The sequence below is a fragment of the Anguilla anguilla genome, chromosome 1 (assembly GCF_013347855.1).
Source record: "Anguilla anguilla isolate fAngAng1 chromosome 1, fAngAng1.pri, whole genome shotgun sequence".
Classification (NCBI taxonomy): Eukaryota; Metazoa; Chordata; class Actinopteri; order Anguilliformes; family Anguillidae; genus Anguilla; species Anguilla anguilla.
In genome coordinates, this window is record NC_049201.1 from 87,337,062 (window position 1) to 87,364,561 (window position 27,500).

Here is a 27,500-nt window from a genome sequence, read left to right on the forward strand (position 1 = left end):
TGAGGGTGGAGTTAGGGCTGAGGTCACAGTGAGGGTGGAGTTAGGGCTGAGGCCACAGTGAGGGTGTGAGGGTGGAGTTAGGGCTGAGGTCACAGTGAGGCTGTGAGGGTGGAGTTAGGGCTGAGGTCACAGTGAGGGTGGAGTTAGGGCTGAGGTCACAGTGAGGCTGTGAGGGTGGAGTTAGGGCTGAGGTCACAGTGAGGCTGTGAGGGTGGAGTTAGGGCTGAGGTCACAGTGAGGCTGTGAGGGTGGAGTTAGGGCTGAGGTCACAGTGAGGCTGTGAGGGTGGAGTTAGGGCTGAGGTCACAGTGAGGCTGTGAGGTTGGAGTTAGGGCTGAGGTCACAGTGAGGGTGGAGTTAGGGCCGAGGCCACAGTGAGGCTGTGAGGGTGGAGTTAGGGCAGAGGTCACAGTGAGGGTGGAGTTAGGGCCGAGGCCACAGTGAGGCTGTGAGGGTGGAGTTAGGGCAGAGGTCACAGTGAGGGTGGAGTTAGGGCTGAAGCCACAGTGAGGCTGTGAGGGTGGAGTTAGGGCTGAGGCCACAGTGAGGCTGTGAGGGTGGAGTTAGGGCTGAGGCCACAGTGAGGCTGTGAGGGTGGAGTTAGGGCAGAGGTCACAGTGAGGGTGGAGTTAGGGCCGAGGCCACAGTGAGGCTGTGAGGGTGGAGTTAGGGCAGAGGTCACAGTGAGGGTGGAGTTAGGGCCGAGGCCACAGTGAGGCTGTGAGGGTGGAGTTGGGGCTGAGGCCACGGTGTGGGTGGAGTTAGGGCTGAGGTCACAGTGAGGCTGTGAGGGTGGAGTTAGGGCTGAGGTCACAGTGAGGCTGTGACGGTGGAGTTAGGGCTGAGGTCACAGTGAGGGTGGAGTTAGGGCTGAGGTCACAGTGAGGCTGTGAGGGTGGAGTTGGGGCTGAGGCCACTGCACTTTACTGAGTGCGCTCACGAGCTCAGAGTTTAACGGCTTATAAAAACCGCTTTGCGCAGCTGCCAGGTCATGTGACTGAACCCTGGATTACACTTCCTCCTCCACTGTGTCCTGTCCCAAATTAAACATTAAACTGCTTTAATAGGCTGTGTATTGCAGGTCAAATGAGTGTCAGGATTGAGTTGAGTTGGGGTTGAGTTTTGAGTGTGGATTGCTGTCTGACCCACCCCCCCCCCCCCCTTACCCCCACAGGAACAGCTCCAGAACTACGACTTCAGCAAGTTCCCTTCCCTGAAGACCAAGCTGATCGAATCGGTGGATAAGATGCTGGCCAATAAGATCGCTGGGCTGATGTCCATGATTCGCGAGGAGGAGAGCAGGCAGCCCCCCCAGCAGGTGTCTGGCGGGGCCTTTGAGGGGTCCCAGGACGGCCCGTTCGGGCACGGGTACGAGGAGGGCGTGCGGGCAGGGGCAGACGCCGAGGACTGGATCGTCTGCCGGGACAAGCCCAAATACGACGAGATCTTCTACACCCTCATGCCCGTCAACGGGCGTGTGTCTGGCGCCAACGCCAAGAAGGAGATGATGAACTCGCGGCTGCCCAACACGGTGCTGGGCAAGATCTGGAAGCTGGCGGACTGTGACCACGACGGCATGCTGGACGACGAGGAGTTCGCGCTCGCCCAGCACCTCATCAAGATCAAGCTGGAGGGGTTCGAGCTGCCCTCCGAGCTGCCCCCCCACCTGGTGCCCCCCTCCCACAGGAAGGACCCCACCGCAGACACCCTGTACAACCACCAGGAGGACTGAGCCGCGCCCTCCCCGCCCCACCCCACCGGAGACCTGGACAGAGGGGGAGGGGGATATGTGCAAAGACTGCAGTACTACAGCCCGATTCTGAAGGGGGGGGGATTGAAGGAGCAGAGGTTGGGGGGGTGAGGGAGGAGAGATAAAGTGGTTTATGGTCCCCATGGTTTTTTTTTTTTTTTTTGGGAGCAATCATCTGTGATATTGACTTAACTACAGACCTGGCCTGTACCATACACATTGCTACTGTGCGGTAGATCAGCAGAGATTATTCACACTGTACATAATGCCTCCTGACCTGGTGTAGTTATAGGGTGTAGGTACAGTCTCATCTGCGTAATTCTGGGATCAGTGTTTCACACGGCGGAAGCAGGTACAGGTGCGCCCGTCCTGGCGCTTCCTGGGCTCACCGTCGTCAGGCGCTCACCTGCCACCTGTAGACCCGCCACACTGCGCCAGCCGAGCAGCCCTGCACGCTTCTGACTTCCTCATTCTGAAGTAGATTACTCTTCCTCTTCCTCCGACTCTTATGTCCAATAATCTCTTTCTGTGAGGTTTTTTTTTTTGTCTAGACATGCTCCAGAATATTTCAAGCACCAAAGTAGAAAGGTTTTTAACGATCTGTGACTGTAAGAGATGATAACCTTTAACCTTTAACGTCTTCAGCCACAATTACTTAATTTATTCATTTTATGTCCAAATTCATGACTCATTTGACAGCCAGGCCATTTCTAGATGAATGTGCTTCTTTCAGGAGGGCATGAGAAGTTTAAATGAACCGTGGTGCTGATGAGGGACTGAATGTGGCTGGTTTTTGTTTTTATGTTAAAATCAGCAACCAGTTTAGACCCCAAAAAACCAGGTGAGATGAGTTATGTGGGTCATTAAATGCTTTAATTGGTCAATTAACAATGAAAACTGTGGCCCTCCCGGGTTAGGGAAATAAAGATACCTGCCTTAACACAAAGGTGCCTGCAGGTTTAACTCCAGTCCTGGAGGGGGCGCTGTGCCTGCAGGTTTTTGTCGTTTCCTTTCAATGAGAAAACAATTTTGGCCGTAGAAACAAGGTGTATGGATTCTTCAGCCAATCAGTGACTTGGAATAATGACTTAAGTGCGGAATAAGAGAACACCAGGCCCTGCCTTCACCTGAAGAGCTTGTGGCCTGCACAGGAGTCCCGGGAAAGTGCCTGCTCGTCCATCTCACTGTTTAAACCAGCGTTTCATTTCATGATTTATTTCTCTCTCTGTTTCTCCTTTCCACAAAAACAAACTGCCAAGAAAGTGTCTTTTGCAGTCTATGGTATTTTAATTTTATTTACATATTTGCACTGTCCTTGTAGAATGTATTTTTTAAAAATCTAATACTAGTACATTTTAAAATGAACAACCTTTGTTTTGAGAAGTAAGAGAGAAATTGCCAGGTGTTGTAAAATATTTAAAATATTATATTTCCATTATTTTTATCAAGAAGAGGGCAGGAACTGCTGCAAATAGCTTTAGAGTTTCCTGGAAGAAGGGGAACTGGCCATGGCTGCTCATGTGATACGCGTCCGGCATGTTGGCAACCAGCCTGGAGAACAATGTGTGGAAGTCACCCAATGAGCACACAATCTGGCTTTATCTGAGTGGGCTTACAAACCGCGCACACGCTGCACACGTAGGTGTGCCCTCTCCCTGTGGTCAGTGGCTTAGCAGCATACTCAGGGTTTGAAGGAGCGGGATCAGGACCAAAGTGGGCAGTACTTTTCAGGTTCAGCGTAAATGATGGGTAAGCAGTCCTGGAGAACGCAGCCAATTCAGTGCCTTCGGAACCTTCTGCTAGCTGCCGTCTGCTAGCCACCTTCTGCTAGCTGCCGTCTGCTAGCCACCTTCTGCTAGCTGCCCTTTGCTAGCCTTCTGCTAGCCACCCTCTGCTAGCTGCCGTCTGCTAGCCTTCTGCTAGCCACCTTCTGCTAGCTGCCCTCTGCTAGCCTTCTGCTAGCCACCCTCTGCTAGCTGCCGTCTGCTAGCCTTCTGCTAGCCGCCTTCTGCTATCCTTCTGCTAGCTGCCCTCTGCTATCCTTCTGCTAGCTGCCCTCTGCTAGCTGATTTCTGCTAGCTGCCCTCTGCTAGCCGCATTCTGCTAGCTGCCCTCTGTTAGCCGCCTTCTGCTATCCTTCTGCTAGCCGCCCTCTGCTAACCTTCTGCTAGCTGCCCTCTGCTAGCTGCCCTCTGCTAGCTGATTTCTGCTAGCTGCCCTCTGCTAGCCGCATTCTGCTAGCTGCCCTCTGTTAGCCGCCTTCTGCTAGCTGCCTTCCTGCCACTTATCAGGTTTGTTGTTCACACAGCTCTGTTACTTGCCTCTGTTACCTACGCCCTGTAGCTCTGTTACCATGCCCTGTAACTCTGTTACCATGCCCTGTAACTCTGTTACCCACGCCCTGTAGCTCTGTTACCCATGCCCTGTAGCTCTGTTACCCATGCCCTGTAGCTCTGTTACCCACGCCCTGTAACTCTGTTACCCATGCCCTGTAGCTCTGTTACCCACGCCCTGTAACTCTGTTACCCACGCCCTGTAGCTCTGTTACCCATGCCCTGCAGTCCTGTTACCCACGCCCTGTAACTCTGTTACCCACGCCCTGTAACTCTGTTACCCACGCCCTGTAACTCTGTTACCCATGCCCTGTAGCTCTGTTACCTATGCCCTGTAACTCTGTTAACCATGCCCTGTAGCTCTGTTACCCACGCCTTGCAGCTCTGTTACCCATGCCCTGTAACTCTGTTACCCATGCCCTGTAGCTCGCTCTTACCCACGCCCTGTAGCTCTGTTACCCATACCCTGTAGCTTTGTTACCCACGCCCTGTAGCTCTGTTACCCATGCCCTGTAACTCTGTTACCCATGCCCTGTAGCTCGCTCTTACCCACGCCCTGTAGCTCTGTTACCCATACCCTGTAGCTTTGTTACCCATGCCCTGTAGCTCTGTTACCCATGCCCTGCAGCTCTGTTACCCATGCCCTGTAACTATTTTATTCCAGGATACCATGTTAGGTATTTAACAGTAGCTGTGATCCATCCTGTTAGGATTTCTGAATTCAGCACACTTCAGGACTGACTCCTGTTAAATTTTCAAGCCATTTCACTCTGTGATTCTTTTTGATTTGTCTTTGTTTTCTGGCAGTAGTATTAGTGACTTGTGTTTTTATTGTAATGATGTTTTTTTTCTTCTCCTTTTTTAATGACTGTAAATGTATTTAGTGCAATACAGATGGGATTCTTTACTGGGGAATATGTTTGTCTTTCTGAGCTCAATCTGTCCATTCCCGCTGATCTTCCACAGATTCTGTGTTTGTGCATTAAAGATGCTTTCTGTGCACCCAAAATCTGTTTGTATATTGCAAATGCGTATATTAAACATTAAAATATGTAAAAATCATGTCTGTGTTCATTTTTACATATTTAAATTAGAATTTATTTTTAAAGTTAAAGGACAGGTGAAGTCAGCTAAAATACAGCATCAACAGAAGAATGGGGGGTTGGGGGGGGGGGGTCTGTAATAACAGAAATGGTGTGCCTGCCACTAGCCACAGCTCACAGCATAAGATTGGTGTTAGATTAGCGTTAGATTAACGTTAGATTAACAGCGGGTTAGCATCATGTTTTCACTGTAAACACAGACACACTTGCACACCTGTATCAGCTGCATTAAGACCTCCGCTTTTCCAGGTGTGCATCAGGTGAGCGCTCGGAACAGCTAATCAGCCGCAGATGCTACACACCTTCAGTAAGGCTAAAACACAGGTGTGTTACACACCTTCAATAAGGCTAAAACACAGGTGTGTTACACACCTTCAATAAGGCTAAAACACAGGTGTGTTACACACCTTCAGTAAGGCTAAACACTGCAGTGAGTTACACACCTTCAAGGCTAAAAAACTGGCATAGACCCATGCACCCCAGCAGCCTGGGACTGTCCCAGAGTTCTGATGGGGTATTACCTGGCCAGGTGGGGGAGTTCTGATGGGGTCCCCTCTGGCCAGGTAAGCAGCAGTGAAGACGTCACACCTGTCAGGTGGAAGGAGTGAGTCTCACTCATTAAATCTCAAAAAATGCTGCTATAAACTACAGCCAGAGCTGATAAAGCTGGCATTCATAAATACCTGTGATTTTATAATGATTAAGCTGCCACTCATAAATACCTGTGATTTTATAATCCAGAGCTAGGAGCATTCCTGATCACAGACTTTGTTCCCTTGGCAACCTGCCCTGGTCACCAGATGAGTTAATGCAGCACAATTCAAGCCCATAATAATCTGTATTTCACATTTGCATGTTTTAATGTCAGCAGGTAACAGCATCGCATTAAAAAAGCACTTCCCATTTGTCCCGTGACCCCGCCGAACGTGCTGAATTGACATTGCGCATACTAATGTTTGAATGTGTATTTGTCAAAAGACAGTGGCCGTACCTGTTAAATGGACAGGTGTGGAGTCCTCACTGCACTGCAGAAAGTACTGAGTTTGAATGACAGAACGAAGGAATGAGACACTGTGTTTACTGAGACACTCCTGATCTATGTGGCCACTTCTGGCACTACGATCTTTACTTCACTCTAGTGTGTTTTTCTGCACCTCTGCACTTTGAACTGATGCACTTGTTGTACGTCGCTCTGGATAAGAGCGTCTGCTAAATGCCTGTAATGTAATGTAATGTAATATGGCCCTTTTACAGATGCTCAACATGCTTTACAGTGATGAGGGGGAACTCACCTCACCCACCACCAATGTGTATCGCCCACCTGCGGGTGGGGGGGGGGGGGGCAGTGAAACCTGTGTCTCCTACAGTAGGTGTAACCCTGTCTGCCCGTTATCAGAAGTTTATCTACGAAACTGAAAGTGAGCTGCTTGACCCCAGCGGCACTGCTCCCCGATGATATCAGCTTTTATTGAGTGTTTTTTGTTTGCACTTTGAGCAGAGAGGACGGCCCGTTGTGATGACGACCGTTACGAGTCTCCACTCTGAGCCCCCAGGTAGCTGTGGGATAGTGCCACTGAGGGAGTGGGACTGGTCCCCCTGGTCCGGCTGCGTTTGAGTGACAGGCTGGAGAGGCCCTCCCTTACTCACCAGGAGCTGACCGAGCCAGAGTCTCACAGACATTCCGGAACACTGTGACCGGCAGATTCCTTCCTCGTCCCACCCCCCACCCCGCAGAGGAGGAGGAGGAGGAAGCTACAGTGGCCTTCGGCCCTGGCCTGTCACACACGCAGTCAGGTGAGAGCGACGTGCTGTAAATCCTCTCCCCCCCCACAGCAACTTCAAAGGTCACCTGCTCTCCTACCTGCTTTCTTACCTGCTATTCTACCTGCTCTCTCAGCCTCACCTGGTCTCTGAGGCCACACTGATTCTCTCGCTGAGCCGAACGCTGAGGCGTCCTGATCGATTTTCTCCCGCGGCCGACAGACACACCACCAGAGAGGAGGGTAAGCGCTCGTATTTACCTGTACACCTGTACACATCAGCACACCTGTTTCTCTCTCATGGAAATATTATAATTCAGTACTTCATACATGTGCATTTATTCTGTGGAAGAAAAATCTGAAGACTGTGAGTTTTAAAATGCATTCATTTTGGTTTGATCATTTGTTATTTTCAGTGTATTTTTATTGATAATGCAAGTGCTTTTCATAGCCTGTATGTATATGAATAAATATGGCACAGGAACATCCCATAGGTAAATGGTTATGAATACTATGAATAATTTGTTCATGAACTCTCCAGTATTAGAGGAGTATTTTCACACAGAGAGGTGAAGTAGCTCCGGTGGCTGGGTGAAGGTGATATTGCACTTTTTGAGCAGAAAAAAGGATTTTAATGTCTGATAAACTTGTGACTTGCGTGTCAGAAAGGACTGCAGCGGGACTGTTTAATGTGCGGTTGATCACGGCACCTCTGGCACTCGCTCCGCTTCATCGATCGCACGCTTGGGGAAGTTTACAGAGATGAATCTCCCCTCTCCGAGTGTTGATGATCTGCGCTGTTTACTCATAAACTGCCTGTAGTCACTGATTAACGCACCTTCCCTGTCTCACTGCGAATCCCTGGCTGTCGTGACATCATCACTGTGAGCCAATAAAATGAGAAGGCATTTTCATGAGCTGAATGTGGGCTATAAAAAGGAAAATGCAGAGGTCAGGCCATCATCTCCATGGTGATCATTATTATTATTAACAACAATGGTAATAATAATAATAATAATCATAATCATAATAATCATAAGAGCTCAGCTCAGGACAGTTCACTGCTTAACTGTGCAAGGTTTTATGGTGCTGTTCCAGAGCATGACTGTGTGGTGTTTGCATTGTGTGAACCTCAGTGTTCTGGCTACGGTTATTATCAGCGTAACTGAGCAGGACACAAAACCGACATGAACAACAGAATCCTCACAGAACCCATGCGGGCTGAGTTTAACAGAACCCTCACAGAACCCATGCGGGCTGAGTTTAACAGAACTCTCACAGAACACACGGGTCCTGAGTTTAACAGCACCCTCACAGAACCCGAGGAGCCCAGTGCACAGTGCTTCACTGCATCCAATGATTCCTACATTTCAGGAGACAGAAACATCACAGAAACCTTTCAGCCATCCTGGAAATTACGCCTGAGGTGGATTTAAAAACTGATCCACATCAAAGCTTTCCACGATAAACCAATCAGCATCAGCTGGTCATCATTTGCAGCATATAATTTAGGCATTTAGCCTATGCAGCCTTACAGGAGCACTTTACATGTCTGAGAAACCAGCACTAGATCTACAAATGAGTGAAGCTACAAGCCAATCAGAAATGCTCACCACAAGACCTGCGACGTAAAGGGAGTGAAAGGTTAGGTTTTTATTTGCAGTAAAACAGCGATTGGGGTGTCTGTCTGATGGGAAGGGCGGTGACATGAGTTACAGCTGACTCTCGGACACATCATTACAGCTGCAGGGCTTTGTGTGGGCCCCGCCCTGCTGGCAGGAGGCCGAACAGCTACGGGACAGAGATCAGGATTAATGGGGACAAACAGCTGTGAGCCAAGGTGCACTCCCGGGGGGTGTCAGGGGTGGGGGGGGCGGTGTCAGGAAGTGACCCCACCACGCCCGAGGCTCTGGTCCGAGAGTTTAAATCTCACAGCTGTGTTCTCTCACGCAATTTGGAGCAGCCATCATGCTGACTGTACAAAACAGCGGCTCCCAAACCTGCAGTAACCGCCACGCCACTCAGACCTCACTGTGCTGCAAATCTGAATCTAACCGGGATGCAGTGAACGGTTTTATGTGGTGTGGTCGCATGCAGTAAAATACATTTCTAAATATTTTCTTCTTGATGAGGAAACTCTTGTGAAAAAGCTTAAATTGAACTACATATCACTGGAAAGCAAAAATCTAACTGCATATCACTGGATGTGAATTTCTTCATGAATATGTTGAAATATGCTGAATTTGGCCCTCATCAATCTCACCTGTGGTTTGCCCATCTTTGATAAGATATGGATTCCTGTGGATGGAAGCCATGCCTAGAAGTCACATGCAAACATAAATGCAAATGATTCCGGTTTGATTTGAGCATACACCAAGTGAACATCTCGTGGTTATCATTGGGGATGATGTCACTATTACCATTACCTGTAGGGATGATGAAATTTCTGTGTGATTAACAAGGGGTATGGAATGGGTAATGGGTGTGGTCTCTTTGCAGGGAGTGGTGAGGGGGCGGAGCTACAATGGATAGGGACCGCTGGAAGCACAGAGGAGGCGGAACCATGATGGACAGGGAGCGTTCAGGGGGTGGAGCTATGATAGACAGGGAACGAGGAGGGGGCGGAGCTATGATGGACAGAGAGCCCGGAGGGGGTGGAACGTCAATGGATGGCGGGGAGTTTGAACAGGGCAGGATTCGCGAGCTGCAGGAGCAGAGAATGGCGGTGCAGAAGAAGACCTACACCAAGTGGATGAACAGCGTCTTCGCAAAAAACGGGGTAAGCTGCCCCTACCCCAGTCCTCTGCTTCCCCTACCCCAGGAGAGGGTGGAGCTGACGGATGTGTGTTTCTGCAGGAGAGGGTGGAGCTGACGGATGTGTGTTTCTGCAGGAGAGGGTGGAGCTGACGGATGTGTGTTTCTGCAGGAGAGGGTGGAGCTGACGGATGTGTGTTTCTGCAGGAGAGGGTGGAGCTGACGGATGTGTGTTTCTGCAGGAGAGGGTGGAGCTGACGGATGTGTGTTTCTGCAGGAGAGGGTGGAGCTGACGGATGTGTGTTTCTGCAGGAGAGGGTGGAGCTGACGGATGTGTGTTTCTGCAGGAGAGGGTGGAGCTGACGGATGTGTGTTTCTGCAGGAGAGGGTGGAGCTGACGGATGTGTACTCAGAGCTGAAGAGTGGGCTGCACCTGGTGCGGTTGCTGGAGCTGATTTCCAGGGAGACGCTGCCGACCCCGAGCCGCCGCTCACTGCGCGTTCACTGCCTGGAGAACAACAGCATCGCCATCGGCTTCCTCAAGACCAAGGCAAGGCACCGCCAGCAGGGGGCGCCAAACGCGTCATCCTGGGCACGGCCCTCTAATCCCCACAGACACATCACATGCAACCCCCTCCTGTCTGGAGCAGAGGCACTGTGACTGAAATGGCAGTAAAGTGATGCCTTTATATCACGATATCCAGAAGTGGGACATACAGACGTTAGGAAGAATTTTTTCATGCAGTGAGTAGTCAATGTGTGGAATAGCCTGCCAGGTCACATAGTAGAGGCAGAAACTCTGGGAGTTTTCAAGACCAGACTTGAAAAGGTGTTAGATACTATCTAGTCTGTAGGTAATCAGAGCACTAATTTAGTCCAGAAAATGGCAAGCATTACTGGGCTGAATGGCCTGTTCTCATTGTTATCTAATGTTATGTTATGTTATGTTATGTTATCTGATCAAAGCGCCGCTTGGGCCAGCAGCTGAGGTGTGATTGGCTTAGCTGGCCCGAGGCTCTAAATCAGAGTCCAGTCGTGGGCCAGTCTCAGAGAGACTGGCTTTTCTGTCTCACAAACTTCAGTCTTACAAGCTGCGGCGCTAGCAGAAGAAGCCGAACGGTGGATCGCTGGAAGCCGTGGTTCTGCCGTGTGTAATGATGTACCTGCTCGGGCCGCAGACTGGCCAGGGATGTGCCTGCACGCTGTGACGCGTGACCATGCCCCTCTCCGCAGATCCGAGTGGATCTGATTGGCCCAGAGAACGTTGTGGACGGAGACAGGACCCTGATCCTGGGCCTTCTGTGGATCATCATCTTGCGCTTCCAGATCGGCTCTATCAACCTGGAGGAGGTACAACAAACACATTACGCCCTGCTGTAGGGCATACAACACACACATTACGCCCTGCTGTAGGGCATACAACACACACATTACGCCCTGCTGTAGGGCATACAACACACACATTACGCGCTGCTGTAGGGCATACAGCACACACATTACGCCCTGCTGTAGGGCATACAACACACACATTACGCCCTGCCGTAGGGCATACAACACACACATTACGCCCTGCTGTAGGGCATACAACACACACATTACGCCCTGCCGTAGGGCATACAACACACACATTACGCGCTGCTGTAGGGCATACAACACACACATTACGCCCTGCCGTAGGGCATACAACACACACATTACGCCCTGCTGTAGGGCATACAACACACACATTACGCCCTGCTGTAGGGCATACAACACACACATTACGCCCTGCCGTAGGGCATACAACACACACATTACGCCCTGCCGTAGGGCATACAGCACACACATTACACCCTGCTGTAGGGAATACAGCACACACATAACGCCCTGCCGTAGGGAATACAGCACACACATTGCGTATGTGTATGTGTGTGTAAGTATGTAATGGTGTATGTGTGTGTGTGTGTGTGAGTATATCTGTGTGTAATGGTGTGTAATGGTGTATATGTGTGTGTAAGTACGTAATGGTGTATGTGTATGTGTGTGAGTATATCTGTGTGTAATGGTGTGTAATGGTGTATATGTGTGTGTAAGTATGTAATGGTGTATGTGTATGTGTGTGAATATATCTGTGTGTAATGGTGTATATGTGTGTGTAAGTACGTAATGGTGTATGTGTATGTGTGAGTATATCTGTGTGTAATGGTGCATGTGCGTGTTTCAGGCAGATGGGGGTGCTAGTGCAGCGCGGCGCTCTGCTAAAGAAGCTCTGCTGATCTGGTGCCAGCGGAAGACGGCAGGGTACTCTAGTGTGGACGTGCAGGACTTCTCCAGCAGCTGGAGGGATGGCCTGGCGTTCAACGCACTCATCCACGCCCACCGGTGAGTAGCACATTGCCCTACCCTGTCCTGCCCTGTCCTGTCCTGCCCTGTCCTGCCCCACCCTACCCTGCCCTGCCCTGCCCCGCCCTATCCTGCCCTGCCCTGCCCTGCCCTGTCCTGCCCTGCCTTGCCCTGCCCTGCCCTGCCCTGCCCTGTCCTGTCCTGCCCTGCCCCGCCCTGTCCTGCCCTGCCCTGTCCTGTCCTGCCCTGCCCTGCCCCGCCCTATCCTGTCCTGTCCTGCCCTGTCCTGCACTACTCCGGCCTGCCTTGCCCTGCCCTGCCCTGCCCTGCCCTGCCCTGCCCTGCCCTGTCCTGCCTTGCCTTGCCCTGTCCTGTCCTGTCCTGCCCTGCCCCACCCTGTCCTGCCCTGCCCAGGTAAACTTCACAGCTGTAAGGTGATAATCTCTGCCGGTGGAATCAGGAGCATGAGTGATGTATTTACAGTTTAATTTCATAAAAGCAGTCTTGCGCTTAGGAGTAAACCAGTGCGATTGAGGAGATTTTCAGGGGCATAGTCCCACGTCTGGCACAGAACCCTGCAGAGTGCTTCTGACCCCTGACCCCTGCCTCCCCCCTCGCAGGCCGGACCTGTTTGATTACGGGCGCCTCCAGCAGGGGGAGCCCCTGCGGAACCTGGAGCACGCCTTCGGGGTGGCGGAGAGGGAGCTGGGGATCATGCGGCTGCTGGACATCGAGGACGTGGCCGTCCCCCACCCCGACGAGAAGTCCATCATGACCTACGTGTCCCTGTACTACCACTACTTCTCCCGCGCCAAGCAGGGCCACACCCTGCAGAAGAGGATCGCCAAGGTGCGCAGGCCTCCAATCGCAGCCGGGGTCATGACAAATAAGCTCCCCCCTGTCATTATGACATCACAGTTTGAAGAGAGTTTCAGTTTCAGCAGAGTGGCAGCTACTTAAACTGTCATAGGTTAGCTAAATAGATGAACTATCAACCATTAGCTTATGATCACATGGTATCAACCATGTGATCATTAGCTAATGTTAGACATATACGTCAACATCCAATCTGGGTGTACGAGTTCATTGTCTGTGTATACACAATTTAAAACATTCTGATTTCAAACTTTAACGGAATTACCATAATAATTATAACAACTATTCATCCAGCTACCAAACTGATAATGTGTTAATTAATCACTTAACGGCTCTAAACCTGCGCCATTTCAAATGCATGCTTGCAGAATAATCACGAGAAAATGTTTGTTAAATACACAACAAATTACAATGGCGTTCAAAGGGGGAAACTTATTTCTGGGGGGAACTTATTTCTGAGGGGAAATTTATTGTTCATGACACTGGCCCAACTCCAAACCCTTTTGGGAATCGTGATCTTAAGTCAAACTTTTGTCATGCACACTTTCCCGGTTAGTTGCCTAGGCAACCCTGCCGATTTGACTTAAAGGCTTAAAGGCTGGACTCAGGCAGAGGCACTCAGTCCCTCTCACTGACTGCTAGAGCCTTTGGCCCAGTCCTGCTCTTTAAATACAGACCAGGCCTGCTACTGGGCTCCCTCTAGAGGCTGCATGGTGAACTGCACGAGCATAATCCCTCCCTGGAGTTCCTAATCACAGAGCCTCCCCAGGGGATTATGGGAGTTAACCACAGCCAGGACAGGGAGGGGGAGGGGCTAATCAGCTCAGCACAGCCTCAGACCTCCTTCTGCTGGAGGTGTAGCACACACAAACACACATGCACTCGCGCATACATTCACGCACACAACACACACACACGACCCGCACACACAAACACACACACGCACACACGCGCACGCACACACATGACACGCATACGCGCGCACACACACACACATACACACACACACGCATGCACGCACGCACGCACGCACGCACACACACACACGACACGCGCACATGCACACACACACACACGGCACACGCACGCGCACACGTCACGCACGTGCACGCGCACACGCACACGCACACGCACAACACAGAATCGCACCATCTAGCAGCACGCCGGTTTTGTCCAGGATAACAGGAGGAATTCTGGGAGTTGGGCGAGGAAGGGGGGGGGCGGGAGGTTGTCTGAGCAGGTGAGGGGGGGGGTCAGGCCGTACGAAGCTGCTGAGACACACAGGGGAAGGAGAGGTGTGTGGACTGAAACAGCCCCCAACCCCAAACTGCCTGCACCCCCCCACCACCCCTCACAGCCAGGACCGCACTCTACACACCCTGCTCTGGGCAGAGGGGCAGGGGGGCAGATCTTGGGGGGCAGTTGTTGGCTGGCTGAAGTGGCTCACTGGCTACAGAAACAGACAGAGTGTGACAGAGGTGCCGATGAGAGGGCGGGGCCATTGCGTGGTTGGGTGAGTGGGCGGGGCCAGTGGGCGGAGCCTGGAAGACATGTCTCTCTCAGGGAACTTCAGTCACCAGTGGCTGAGATGGAAGAACATGAGAGAGGGAATTATTAGACCACGAAGGGGAACCACGACTTTGAGCAAGGTGTGTGTGTGTGTGTGTGTGTGGATGGGTGGGTGGGTGTGTGAATATTACTGTGTGTAAATATTACTGTGTGGATCTTCTTATGTGAGCCTGCAAGTGCTTAACATTCATAGCCTGGCGTGAACACTGGCGTTGTGCTTTAAGTGTTACTGTAATGTAGCTCTGCAGGCTGAAGGGGGCGCTGCCTCTCTGTTTGTCCCAGATCCTGGTGATGGTGAAGGAGACGGAGGACCTGAGGGAGCTGTACGAGAAGATGGTGTCGGACCTGCTGCGCTGGATCAAGGCCAAGGTGGTGGAGCTGAACGACCGGCTCTTCCCCAACTCCCTGCAGGAGATGCAGCGGCTGGTGGCGGCCTTCAAGGCCTACCGCACCGTGGAGAAGCCGCCCAAGTACCAGGACCGCGGCGCCATCGAGGCGCACCTGTTCGCCCTGCGCACCAAACTGCGCGCCAACAACCGGCACGCCTACGTGCCGCCGGAGGGCCGCTCGCCGGCCGACGTGGAGCGGCACTGGGCGGCGCTGGAGCGGGCGGAGCACGGGCGCGAGCGCGCCCTGCAGGGGGCGCTGCTGAGGCTGGAGGGGCTGGAGCGGCTGGCGCAGAGGTTCGGGCGCAAGGCGACGCTGCGGGAGGCCTACCTGCAGGAGACGGCGCGGCTGCTGCGCGGGCAGGACGTGCGCTCGGCGCGGGACCTGAGCGCCGCGCTGGCCGCCGACCGTCGCCTGCAGGCCCTGGCCGCCGACGTGCACGCCCGCCAGCCGCGCTTCCACGCCCTCCGCGACATGGCCGCCGTCATCGACCGCGAGGACTACCACAGCAAGGCGCAGGTCATCCGCAGGTGAGTGCGTCCTGGGGCCGATTGGCTCTCCCTCGGTACGGGTCAGGTGATCCGCAGGTGAGTGTGCCCTGTGGCTGATTGGCTCTCCCTCGGTACGGGTCAGGTGATCATGTGAAATGTAAAAAATAATACGGAGGTCTGGAGGGTCTGATTCCCGCTGCTGTTGCCGTGGAATCGCAGGCAGGAGAACATCACGCAGCACTGGAAGGACCTCCTCCTGCAGCTGCAGAACCAGGGCCAGGCAATAGGGGGCGTCGTCAACACGCTCGGTGTGCTCAGAGACGTTGAGCTGCTGTCCCAGGACCTGGAGGAGCTGCAGGTGAGAAAGACTCAATCATTAACCCTCCTCGTTCGTTTGTTCGTTCACTTGTCAATCCATAATCTATTCATTCATTCATCAGTCGGCATTTATTCAATCATTCATTCATTCATCCATTCATTCATCAATCCACAATCCATTAATTCATTCGTTCATTCATTCATTAATTCATCAATCCATAATTAATTAATTAATTAATTAATTAATTAATTAATTAATTCATCCATTCATTCATCAGAATTTATTCCAATATCAAGCCATAATCCATTATTCATTTATAAATTAATCAATCTGCAATTCATTCATTCATTCATTCATTGATTTATGTATGCATTCACTCTTTAATGTTCCAGAGGGAAGTATTAATGTTTGTTGCCCTTGCCCCCCAGGTGTTGGTAGGCTCTAAGGATCATGGGAAGCAGCTGCAGGATGTGGAGTCTCTGCTGCAGAAGCAGGAGCTGGTGGAGGCGCAGATCTCCTCACAGGGAGACACTCTGAGCTCCATCAGCACCAGGGCTCTAACGGGTCCACACAGCGACCCCCAGCAGGTCCAGACTCGGGTCCGAGCCCTCAATGCCCAGTACAGCTCCCTCCTGCTGCAGAGCAAAAACAGGTGAGTACTTACTGTGGAACAACCTGCTCACAGATCACCTGTCTAATGCTGGATGAGGATCTATGGTCATTTTAAACATTGTGTCTAAGTATCTGTAGTGAAATATGTATCAGTGCTGGATGAGGTAAACCATAATGACTATCTATGGCTATTCTGAGCTGTTCTCTGATTGACAAGATGTGGAGCTGTGCTCTGATTGGTGAACATGCGCAGCTGAGCTCTGATTGGGTAGAGCTGTGCTCTGATTGGTGGACATCTGGAGCTGTGCTCTGATTGGTGGACATGCGGAGCTATGCTCTGATTGGTGGACATGCAGAGCTGTGCCCTGATTGGGAAAAGCTGTGCTCTGATTGGTGGACATGCGGAGCTGTGCTCTGATTGGTGGACATGCAGAGCTATGCTCTGAGTGGTGGACATGCGGAGCTGTGCTCTGATTGGTGTACATGCGGAGCTGTGCTCTGATTGGTGCTCTGTCTGCGCAGGAGGCAGGACCTGCAGGAGCAGCTGAAGCTCTTTGAGTTCTTCCGGGACTGTGAGGAGACGGAGGCCTGGATCTATGAGACCTGGCAGCTGGTGCGCACGGCTGGCCTGGGCCGCGACCTCAGCCAGATACTACTCGCTATTCAGAGACACAAGGTGTGTGTGTGTGTGTGTGTGTGTGTGTGTGAGTGTGTGTGTGTGTGTGTGTGTGTGTGTCTGAGTGTGTGTGTGTGTGTGTGAGAGTGTGTGTGTGTGTGTCTGAGTGTGTGTGTGTGTGTGTGAGAGTATGTGTGTGTGTGTGAGAGTGTGTCTGTGTGGGTGAGTGTGTGTGCGTGTGTCTGTGTGTGTCTGTGTGGGTGAGTGTGTGTGTATGTGTGTGTGTTCATGGGTATGTGTGAGTGTTGTGTGTGTGTGAGTGTGTGAGTGTGTGTGTGTGTGTGAGAGTGTGTGTGTGTGTGTTTAAGCTGATCTATACGGTGTGTTTCAGGCTCTGGAGGCAGAGATGCAATCCCATGAGCCTTTGTGCTTAGGGGTGGTGAGCAGGGGTCATGACCTCTGCAGCCGGAAACACCCCAATGAGAAGGAGATCCGCAAGTGGGCGTCGACCCTGCAGAGGCAGTGGCGGCACCTGAAGGACGAAGTGGACAATCGGAAGACCCGGCTGCAGACTGGCAGCATCATCAAACAGGTACCCTAACTGGAGGAAGGAAGCATGGCCCAGCTGGTTCCTGCAGTCTCAGGTTCAAGTCTAGGTGATGTCATCAGTGATGTCAGCAGAAGATATGATTGGCTGGCCTCTGGTCTCCACTACATCTGACAGACAGATGTAAAGGAGGAAAGTTAGTCTGAACTGTAGTTTTGAATGGTGTTTCAAACAGAACCAAACTGATAAAAGGGTGTATGCTCCCTGCCCCACCCTGCCCCACCCTGCCCTACCCTCTCCCACCCCGCCCCACCCTGCTGCTCCACCCTGCCCTACCCCACCCCACCCTGCCCTAACCTGCTCCACCCCACCCCACCCTGCTCCACCCCACCCCACCCTGCCCTACCCTGCTCCACCCCGCCCAACCCTGCCCCACCCCGCCCCACCCTGCTGCTCCACCCCACCCCACCCTGCCCTACCCTGCGCCACCCTGCTGCTCTCTCAGTACTTTGCAGATGCGATGGAGGCGGAGTCCTGGCTCAGTGACCGCAGGCCCCTGCTCAGCAGTGAGGATCATGGGAAGGATGAGTCGAGTGCCGACGCCCTGCTGCAGCGCCACCTGCGGCTGGAGAAGGAGCTCGCTGCGTACGCCTCTGAGCTGCTGCGCCTGGGAGAGCAGGCCAAGAGCGCCACCCAGCAGGCCCCTCTCACAGTGAGTCACAGCTGCCCAGCAGGCCCCTCTCACAGTGAGTCACAGCTGCCCTGTAGGCCCCTCTCACAGTGAGTCACAGCTGTCCTGTAGGCCCCTCTCACAGTGAGTCACAGCTGCCCTGTAGGCCCCTCTCACAGTGAGTCACAGCTGCCCTGTAGGCCCCTCTCACAGCGAGTCACAGCTGCCCTGTAGGCCCCTCTCACAGTGAGTCACAGCTGTCCTGTAGGCCCCTCTCACAGTGAGTCACAGCTGCCCAGCAGGCCCCTCTCACAGTGAGTCACAGCTGCCCTGTACGCCCCTCTCACAGTGAGTCACAGCTGCCCTGTACGCCCCTCTCACAGTGAGTCACAGCTGCCCAGCAGGGCCCTCTCACAGTGAGTCACAGCTGCCCAGCAGGCCCCTCTCACAGTGAGTCACAGCTGCCCTGTAGGCCCCTCTCACAGTGAGTCACAGCTGCCCTGTAGGCCCCTCTCACAGCGAGTCACAGCTGCCCTGTAGGCCCCTCTCACAGTGAGTCACAGCTGTCCTGTAGGCCCCTCTCACAGTGAGTCACAGCTGCCCTGTAGGCCCCTCTCACAGTGAGTCACAGCTGCCCTGTAGGCCCCTCTCACAGTGAGTCACAGCTGCCCTGTAGGCCCCTCTCACAGTGAGTCACAGCTGCCCAGCAGGCCCCTCTCACAGTGAGTCACAGCTGCCCAGCAGGCCCCTCTCACAGTGAGTCACAGCTGCCCTGTAGGCCCCTCTCACAGTGAGTCACAGATGCCCAGCAGGCCCCTCTCACAGTGAGTCACAGCTGCCCAGCAGGCCCCTCTCACAGTGAGTCACAGCTGCCCTGTAGGCCCCTCTCACAATGAGTCACTGCTGCCCTGTAGGCCCCTCTCACACTGAGTCACAGCTGCCCTGTAGGCCCCTCTCACAGTGAGTCACTGCTGCCCTGTTGGCCCCTTAGCTGCGCTGTAGGCCCCTCTCACAGTGAGTCACAGCTGCCCTGTAGGCCCCTCTCACAGTGAGTCACTGTTGCCCTGTAGGCCCCTTAACTGCCCTGTAGGCCCCTCTCACAGTGAGTGACAGCCGCCCTGTAGGCCCCTCTCAGTGAGTCACAGCTGCCCTGTAGGCCCCTCTCACAGTGAGTCACAGCTGCCCTGTAGGCCCCTCTCACAGTGAGTCACAGCTGCCCTGTAGGCCCCTCACAGTGAGTCACAGCCGCCCTGTAGGCCCCCATGTTTGAGTGGGGTCATCCCTGAGTGTGTTAATCTCCGACTGCAGGCTGAACCGCAGGAGAACACAAAAGACCGAGGCAGCGCCTCCTCTGGAGAGGAGGAGGAGGTGGGGAAGGAGAGAATTTGGGTGCCGACACAGAGAACGACGCGTCCGCCCCGCCCGTTGCCCCAGACTCAGGCGCCTGTCGCTGTCCAGCAGGCCAAAATTCGATTCAGATACAAAGGTAACTGGCCCCACGGCATGTTTACTCACAGCCTTGCAGGAAAAACCAGGCCCCCTTGCAGGGTTAGACACAGCTAGCACACTGCAAGTTTAATGTACATTCACCTGGGGCTTCAGTTCAGATCATCATTGTTTTTCAATGGAGCCTAGGGCAATTGTTTGCTGGGTTAGTGTCAAAAAGTGTGAATGGAGTCTATTTTGAGCCTGTCTTGAGCAGGTGACCCGGTTTTTTGTGCTGTCCAGGTGAGCAGGTAACCAGGTTTTTGGGGTTGTTCAGGTGAGCAGGTGACCAGGTTTTTGGTTTTATTCAGGTGAGCAGGTAACCAGGTTTTTGGGGTTGTTCAGGTGAGCAGGTGACCAGGTTTTTTGTATTGTTCAGGTGAGCAGGTGACCAGGTTTTTGGTTTTGTTCAGGTGAGCAGGTAACCAGGTTTTTGGGGTTGTTCAGGTGAGCAGGTGACCAGGTTTTTTGTGTTGTTCAGGTGAGCAGGTGACCAGGTTTTTTGTGTTGTTCAGGTGAGCAGGTGACCAGGTTTTTTGTGTTGTTCAGGTGAGCAGGTAACCTTGTTTCTTGTGTTGTCCAGGCGAGAAGGTGACCCTGGACCGTGGGGAAATGGTGGATATTCTCAGTAAGAGTGGAGATAAGTGGCTGGTGAAGGACAACAAAGGAAACCAGCAGCTGGTGCCTCCCACCTACATCACAGAGCTACTGCCCAAGGTAATGCGCCCCCTGCTGGCCGGCTGACTGCCCTGCACTGGCCAGCTAACATGCAACAGCCTGATGCTCTTCTCCCCATAGACATGCATATTTGACTAGACAGAAAAGAACACCTTCTTCAGCTGACCTAAGCTTGTGAAGCCAAGGAATTAAGCCTGTATTGCACATGCTGAGGGCAACACATTGGCGCTCTCATTAAAGTAAATGGGGAATATCAGACTTTTGTAAGCAAAATAAATAAAAAATTATGATCACAAAAAAACTGACCAATGAGGTTTTCTTTGGTTGTTAAATCACCTTGATTTTCTACATTGAATTCAATGGGCAGCAGGCTCTTTTGCCCTCAACATGTGGAGGCTTCATCGCCAGGCCCCACCTACCCTCTCCAGTTCCTATATATGCTTGATGCCTCTCCCAGGTTTATCGCTACGTGGCTAAATCTGAATGGATTAGTTAATTAATTTATTGATCAGGTGATTGACTGATTGGTGATTGGTGGATGTGAGTAAGATCTGGCTCTGGGTGTCCAGGTGGAGCCTCCATTTCAGCCAGCGCTGAATAACGGAACCCTGGAGACCCCCGCCCAGGTGGGCCCCGGCCAGGTGAGCCCCGCCCAGGTGAGCCGGCCCCGCCGCAGTCGCTCTATGCGTCGCGGCACCACGGAGATCCAGTCCAGCATGCTGCCCGACCCGCAGTACCAGCAGGACACCATCACAACCACACAGCATAGCCTGGACAGAGACTTCAGCAGCCTACAGAGCCTGGCACAGGTATTCAACCTGCATGTACTATGTGTGTGTGTGTGTGTGTGTGTGTGTGTGTGTGTGTGTGTGTGTGTGTGCGTGCGTGCGTGCATGTGTGTGTGTGTCTGTGTGTACAGCATGTTTGTGTGTGTGTGTGTGTTTAACACGTGCATGTGTGTGTGTATATATAGCATGTGTGTGTGTGTTTGTGTGTTTGTGTGTGCGTGTGTATAGCCTGTGTGTGTGTGTATATATAGTGTGCGTGTGTGTGTGTGTATAGCCTGTGTGTGTGTGTATATATAGCATGTGTGTGTGTGTGTGTATATATAGTGTGTGTGTGTGTGTGTGTGTGTGTAGCCTGTGTGTGTGTGTATATATAGTGTGTGTGTGTGTGTGTATAGCCTGTGTGTGTGTGTATATATAGTGTGTGTGTGTGTGTGTAGCCTGTGTGTGTGTGTATATATATAGTGTGTGTGTGTGTGTGTGTGTGTGTGTATAGCCTGTGTGTGTGTGTATATATAATGTGTGTATGTGTGTGTGTGTGTATAGCCTGTGTGTGTGTGTATATATAGTGTGTGTGTGTGTGTGTATAGCCTGTGTGTGTGTATATATATAGTGTGTGTGTGTGTGTGTGTGTAGCCTGTGTGTGTGTGTATATAGTGTGTGTGTGTGTGTGTGTGTGTGTGTAGCCTGTGTGTGTGTGTATATAGTGTGTGTGTGTGTGTGTGTGTGTGTGTGTGTAGCCTGTGTGTGTGTATAGCCTGTGTGTGTGTGTATATATAGTGTGTGTGTGTGTGTGTAGCCTGTGTGTGTATGTATAGCATGTCTGTGTGCAGAAATGTGAAATGTTCTCCTTGTTCCTGCAGTCTCGGAGGAGAGCTCTGGAGGAGGCGGTGAGGTTGTACCGTTTCTATAACACCTGCCAGGAGTTTGAGTCCTGGATGGGAGACAAAGAGAGCGTGCTGAAGGCCTTCAGCCCCAACGCTGAGAATGTGGAGGTGATGCAGGCCAAATACGAGGTGAAACCCCACTCCTGCTCCGTTAGCGCTATGCTACATTCAGATCCCATATGACTCTGTTAGCTATATGCTACGTTCAGATCCCATATGACTCTGGTAGCACTCTGCTACATTCAGATCCCATATAACTCTGTTAGCGCTATGCTATGTTCAGATCCCATATGACTGTTAGCGCTATGCTACATTCAGATCCCATATGACTGTTAGCGCAATGCTACGTTCAGATCCCATATGACTCTGGTAGCACTCTGCTACATTCAGATCCCATATGACTCTGGTAGCACTATGCTACATTCAGATCCCATATGACTGTTAGCGCTATGCTATGTTCAGATCCCATAAGACTCTGTTAGCTATATGCTACGTTCAGATCCCAAATGACTTTGTTAGCACTATGCTACTTTCAAATCCTATATGACTGTTAGCGCTATGCTACGTTCAGATCCCATATGACTCTGTTAGCACTATGCTACATTCAGATCCCATATGACTGTTAGCGCTATGCTATGTTCAGATCCCATATGACTGTTAGCGCTATGCTATGTTCAGATCCCAAAAGACTCTGTTAGCAATATGCTACGTTCAGATCCCAAATGACTCTGTTAGCGCTATGCTACGTTCAGATCTCATATGACTGTTAGCACTATGCTATGTTCAGATCCCATGTGACTCTGTTAGCACTATGCTACATTCAGATCCCATATGACTGTTAGCGCTATGCTATGTTCAGATCCCATATGACTGTTAGCGCTATGCTACATTCAGATCCCATATGACTGTTAGCGCAATGCTACGTTCAGATCCCATATGACTCTGGTAGCACTCTGCTACATTCAGATCCCATATGACTCTGGTAGCACTATGCTACATTCAGATCCCATATGACTGTTAGCGCTATGCTATGTTCAGATCCCATAAGACTCTGTTAGCTATATGCTACGTTCAGATCCCAAATGACTTTGTTAGCACTATGCTACTTTCAAATCCTATATGACTGTTAGCGCTATGCTACGTTCAGATCCCATATGACTCTGTTAGCACTATGCTACATTCAGATCCCATATGACTGTTAGCGCTATGCTATGTTCAGATCCCATATGACTGTTAGCGCTATGCTATGTTCAGATCCCAAAAGACTCTGTTAGCAATATGCTACGTTCAGATCCCAAATGACTCTGTTAGCGCTATGCTACGTTCAGATCTCATATGACTGTTAGCACTATGCTATGTTCAGATCCCATGTGACTCTGTTAGCACTATGCTACATTCAGATCCCATATGACTGTTAGCGCTATGCTATGTTCAGATCCCATGTGACTCTGTTAGCACTATGCTACGTTCAGATCTCATATGACTGTTAGCACTATGCTATGTTCAGATCCCATGTGACTCTGTTAGCACTATGCTACATTCAGATCCCATATGACTGTTAGCGCTATGCTATGTTCAGATCCCATGTGACTCTGTTAGCACTATGTTACATTCAGATCCCATATGACTCTGGTAGCACTATGCTACATTCAGATCCCATATGACTCTGTTAGCGCTATGCTACATTCAGATCCCATATGACTTTGTTAGCACTATGCTACATTCAAATCCCATATGACTTTGTTAGCACTATCCTAAATCCCACTCAGGTCCATTAACGCCACATTAATTTCTGAGCTGAGACCACAGCAGCAGTTATTAGCTGAGTATGCATGTATTACAATGCACACACTCTCTGTTAATAATGACAGCACCAGTAATGAACCATAAACCTGTTACCTGTCAGAGCTTCCTGACGGAGCTGGCCAGTGGGAGGGGCCAGCTGGATAACATCAGTCAGCTGGGGGAGGAGCTACAGAAGAGTGGACACAGCAAGCAGAGAGAGATCCAGACCAGACAGGAACAGGTCATCCGCAGGTAGACACACACTGTACACACACAGTACACGCACAATCTACATACACACAGTATGCAGACATACACACACACACACACACCACACAGTACACACACACTCTACATACACACAGTATGCAGACATACACACACACATGCACAGTGCACACACACTCTGCATACACACAGGCTACAGACATACATACACAGAGACACTATACATACACACACACACAAACATGTTGGTACAGGTGAGCGACTGTCTCTCTGTGCTGCAGGTGAGCAGTTCTCTCTCTGTGCTGCAGGTGAGCAGTTCTCTCTCTGTGCTGCAGGTGAGCAGTTCTCTCTCTGTGCTGCAGGTGAGCAGTTCTCTCTCTGTACTGCACAGGTGAGCAGTTCTCTCTGTGCTGCAGGTGAGCAGTTCTCTCTCTGTGCTGCAGGTGAGCAGTTCTCTCTCTGTGCTGCAGGTGAGCAGTTCTCTCTGTGCTGCAGGTGAGCAGTTCTCTCTCTGTACTGCACAGGTGAGCAGTTCTCTCTCTGTGCTGCAGGTGAGCAGTTCTCTCTCTGTGCTGCAGGTGAGCAGTTCTCTCTGTGCTGCAGGTGAGCAGTTCTCTCTCTGTACTGCACAGGTGAGCAGTTCTCTCTCTGTGCTGCAGGTGAGCAGTTCTCTCTGTGCTGCAGGTGAGCACTTATCTCTGTGCTGCAGGTGAGCACTTCTCTCTGTGCTGCAGATGCGCAGTTCTCTCTCTGTACTGCACAGGTGAGCAGTTCTCTCTCTGTGCTGCAGGTGAGCAGTTCTCTCTCTGTACTGCACAGGTGAGCAGTTCTCTCTCTGTGCTGCAGGTGAGCAGTTCTCTCTCTGTGCTGCAGGTGAGCAGTTCTCTCTCTGTACTGCACAGGTGAGCAGTTCTCTCTCTGTACTGCACAGGTGAGCAGTTCTCTCTCTGTGCTGCAGGTGAGCAGTTCTCTCTCTGTGCTGCAGGTGAGCAGTTCTCTCTCTGTACTGCACAGGTGAGCAGTTCTCTCTCTGTACTGCACAGGTGAGCAGTTCTCTCTCTGTGCTGCAGGTGAGCGACTGTCTCTCTGTGCTGCAGGTGAGCAGTTCTCTCTGTGCTGCAGGTGAGCAGTTCTCTCTCTGTGCTGCAGGTGAGCACTTCTCTCTGTGCTGCAGGTGAGCAGTTCTCTCTGTGCTGCAGGTGAGCAGTTCTCTCTCTGTGCTGCAGGTGAGCAGTTCTCTCTCTGTGCTGCAGGTGAGCAGTTCTCTCTCTGTGCTGCAGGTGAGCGACTGTCTCTCTGTGCTGCAGGTGAGCAGTTCTCTCTGTGCTGCAGGTGAGCAGTTCTCTCTGTGCTGCAGGTGAGCAGTTCTCTCTCTGTGCTGCAGGTGAGCAGTTCTCTCTGTGCTGCAGGTGAGCAGTTCTCTCTCTGTACTGCACAGGTGAGCAGTTCTCTCTCTGTGCTGCAGGTGAGCAGTTCTCTCTGTGCTGCAGGTGAGCAGTTCTCTCTCTGTGCTGCAGGTGAGCGACTGTCTCTCTGTGCTGCAGGTGAGCAGTTCTCTCTGTGCTGCAGGTGAGCAGTTCTCTCTCTGTGCTGCAGGTGAGCGACTGTCTCTCTGTGCTGCAGGTGAGCAGTTCTCTCTCTGTGCTGCAGGTGAGCAGTTCTCTCTGTGCTGCAGGTGAGCAGTTCTCTCTGTGCTGCAGGTGAGCAGTTCTCTCTCTGTGCTGCAGGTGAGCGACTGTCTCTCTGTGCTGCAGGTGAGCAGTTCTCTCTGTGCTGCAGGTGAGCAGTTCTCTCTCTGTGCTGCAGGTGAGCGACTGTCTCTCTGTGCTGCAGGTGAGCAGTTCTCTCTGTGCTGCAGGTGAGCAGTTCTCTCTCTGTGCTGCAGGTGAGCGACTGTCTCTCTGTGCTGCAGGTGAGCAGTTCTCTCTCTGTGCTGCAGGTGAGCAGTTCTCTCTCTGTGCTGCAGGTGGGAGCGCATGCAGGTGTTGCGGGATGCGAAGGCGGAGGAGCTGCTGGGCACGGCGGACGTTCGCTCCTTCCTGCAGGACTGCCAGGACGCGCGGGCACAGCTGCAGGAGAAGCTGACGCAGCTGGGCGGGGCCGGGGTGGGCGGGGCCGGGGTGAGCGTGACCCAAACTGGCCTACAGGCCGAGGAGCGGGAGCTGGGCCTGGCCCAGCGGGAGATCCAGGCACTGGAGCGCAAGATCGAGTACCTGAGGAGCATCGCCAAAATGTGCGTACCTGTGAGAGAGTTAGTTATGAATATTGGGGCACAGTGTTATTTATTACTATTGGGGTGCAGTTAGTTATGAATATCGGGGCACAGTGTTATTTATGAATATTGGGGTGCAGTTACTTATGAATATTGGGGCACAGTGTTATTTATGAATATTGGGGTGCAGTTAGTTATGAATATTGGGGCACAGTGTTATTTATTAATATTGGGTGCAGTTAGTTATGAATATTGGGACATAGTGTTATTTATGAATATTGGGCTGCAGTTATGAATATTGGGGCACAGAGTTAGTTATGAATATTGGGGCACAGTGTTATTTATTAATATTGGGGCACAGAGTTAGTTATGAATATTGGGGCACAGAGTTAGTTATGAATATTGGGGCACAGAGTTAGTTATGAACATTGGGCTGCAGTTATGAATATTGGGTCCTAGTATTATTTATGAATATTGAGGCACAGAGTTAGTTATGAATATTGGGCTGCAGTTATGAATATTGGGGCCTAGTATTATTTATGAATATTGGGGCACAGAGTTAGTTATGAATATTAGGGCATAGTGTTATTCATGAATATTGGGGCACAGAGTTAGTTATGAATATTGGGGCATAGTGTTATTTATGAATATTGGGGAATAGTGTTATTTATGTATATTAGGGTGCAGTTATGAATATTGGGGCGCACACGGCTCTGGGTGATTGAGGGGTGTTGTGTCCTGGGACAGGAAGCAGGGGCGGAGCCCAGCAGAGGCCGTGGCCATCATGGAGGAGGTGCGAGGGCTGGAGCAGCTCCTGCAGCGGGTGCGAAAGGGGGCGGAGCAGAGACAGGCGGGGCTGCAGGACGCCCAGCAACGGCACCTGTTCCTGCAGGAGACCCGGGACCTGCTTCTGTGGGCGGAGTCTGTACGGGCGCGGCTGCAGGGGGAGGAGACTGCCTCAGACGTGGGCTCCGCCCAGAACCTGCTGAAGGAGAATCAGGACCTCCGGCGGGAGATCGAGGAGCAGAGAGACAGGTGAGATGGGGGAGGGGCCTGATGCTGAGTGACAGGCACTGATCATGGGTAATGGACGAGTTAGAGATTTAATGAAGTTTGAGGTGGGCCTCACACTTGTCCGTGGATTTCATAGGCAAACATCTTAACTTAGTAGTCAGCTAAAGATGAAATCGCCACTAGGCAAGGGCAACGTTGTTCTTTTTTAATTTGAGGGTTGCATCCCCAGAGAGTGTTGTCATGGTAACCTGCTACGATATCTTCACTTTAGCACACCCACCAACATTCTGCACAAAGCTTGTTAGATAGGAATGATG

General features: G+C 51.7%; 2 protein-coding genes and 1 long non-coding RNA gene across 7 annotated transcripts in view; all 3 read left to right on the plus strand.

Moving 5' to 3' along the window:
* The window catches only part of LOC118229783, a 1,495-nt gene extending 331 nt beyond the window's left edge, over positions 1–1,164 (plus strand). The window contains exons 1-3 of the long non-coding RNA XR_004765729.1: positions 1–302; positions 340–809; positions 847–1,164. The exon at positions 1–302 is cut by the window's left edge and continues 331 nt beyond it. This is a non-coding gene — a long non-coding RNA (uncharacterized LOC118229783). The remainder of the gene's footprint in view (positions 303–339; positions 810–846) is intronic.
* The window catches only part of ehd4 (EH-domain containing 4), a 35,658-nt gene extending 30,513 nt beyond the window's left edge, over positions 1–5,145 (plus strand). For all 5 annotated transcript variants that reach the window (XM_035422104.1, XM_035422123.1, XM_035422114.1 and 2 more), the window contains one exon: positions 1,175–5,145. In XM_035422104.1, the coding sequence (XP_035277995.1) occupies positions 1,175–1,732 (558 nt within the window). In that variant the 3' untranslated portion in view covers positions 1,733–5,145. The remainder of the gene's footprint in view (positions 1–1,174) is intronic.
* A 1,862-nt stretch (positions 5,146–7,007) lies between these two features.
* The window catches only part of sptbn5 (spectrin, beta, non-erythrocytic 5), a 58,968-nt gene continuing 38,475 nt past the window's right edge, over positions 7,008–27,500 (plus strand). The window contains exons 1-19 of the mRNA XM_035429483.1: positions 7,008–7,189; positions 9,446–9,725; positions 10,083–10,250; positions 10,934–11,050; positions 11,904–12,061; positions 12,643–12,871; positions 14,750–15,384; positions 15,565–15,703; positions 16,093–16,316; positions 16,799–16,952; positions 17,284–17,484; positions 17,945–18,151; positions 19,418–19,595; positions 20,178–20,311; positions 20,842–21,081; positions 21,921–22,073; positions 23,851–23,981; positions 25,924–26,190; positions 26,917–27,204. Of these exons, the coding sequence (XP_035285374.1) occupies positions 9,471–9,725; positions 10,083–10,250; positions 10,934–11,050; positions 11,904–12,061; positions 12,643–12,871; positions 14,750–15,384; positions 15,565–15,703; positions 16,093–16,316; positions 16,799–16,952; positions 17,284–17,484; positions 17,945–18,151; positions 19,418–19,595; positions 20,178–20,311; positions 20,842–21,081; positions 21,921–22,073; positions 23,851–23,981; positions 25,924–26,190; positions 26,917–27,204 (3,878 nt within the window). The 5' untranslated portion in view covers positions 7,008–7,189; positions 9,446–9,470. The remainder of the gene's footprint in view (positions 7,190–9,445; positions 9,726–10,082; positions 10,251–10,933; positions 11,051–11,903; positions 12,062–12,642; positions 12,872–14,749; positions 15,385–15,564; positions 15,704–16,092; positions 16,317–16,798; positions 16,953–17,283; positions 17,485–17,944; positions 18,152–19,417; positions 19,596–20,177; positions 20,312–20,841; positions 21,082–21,920; positions 22,074–23,850; positions 23,982–25,923; positions 26,191–26,916; positions 27,205–27,500) is intronic.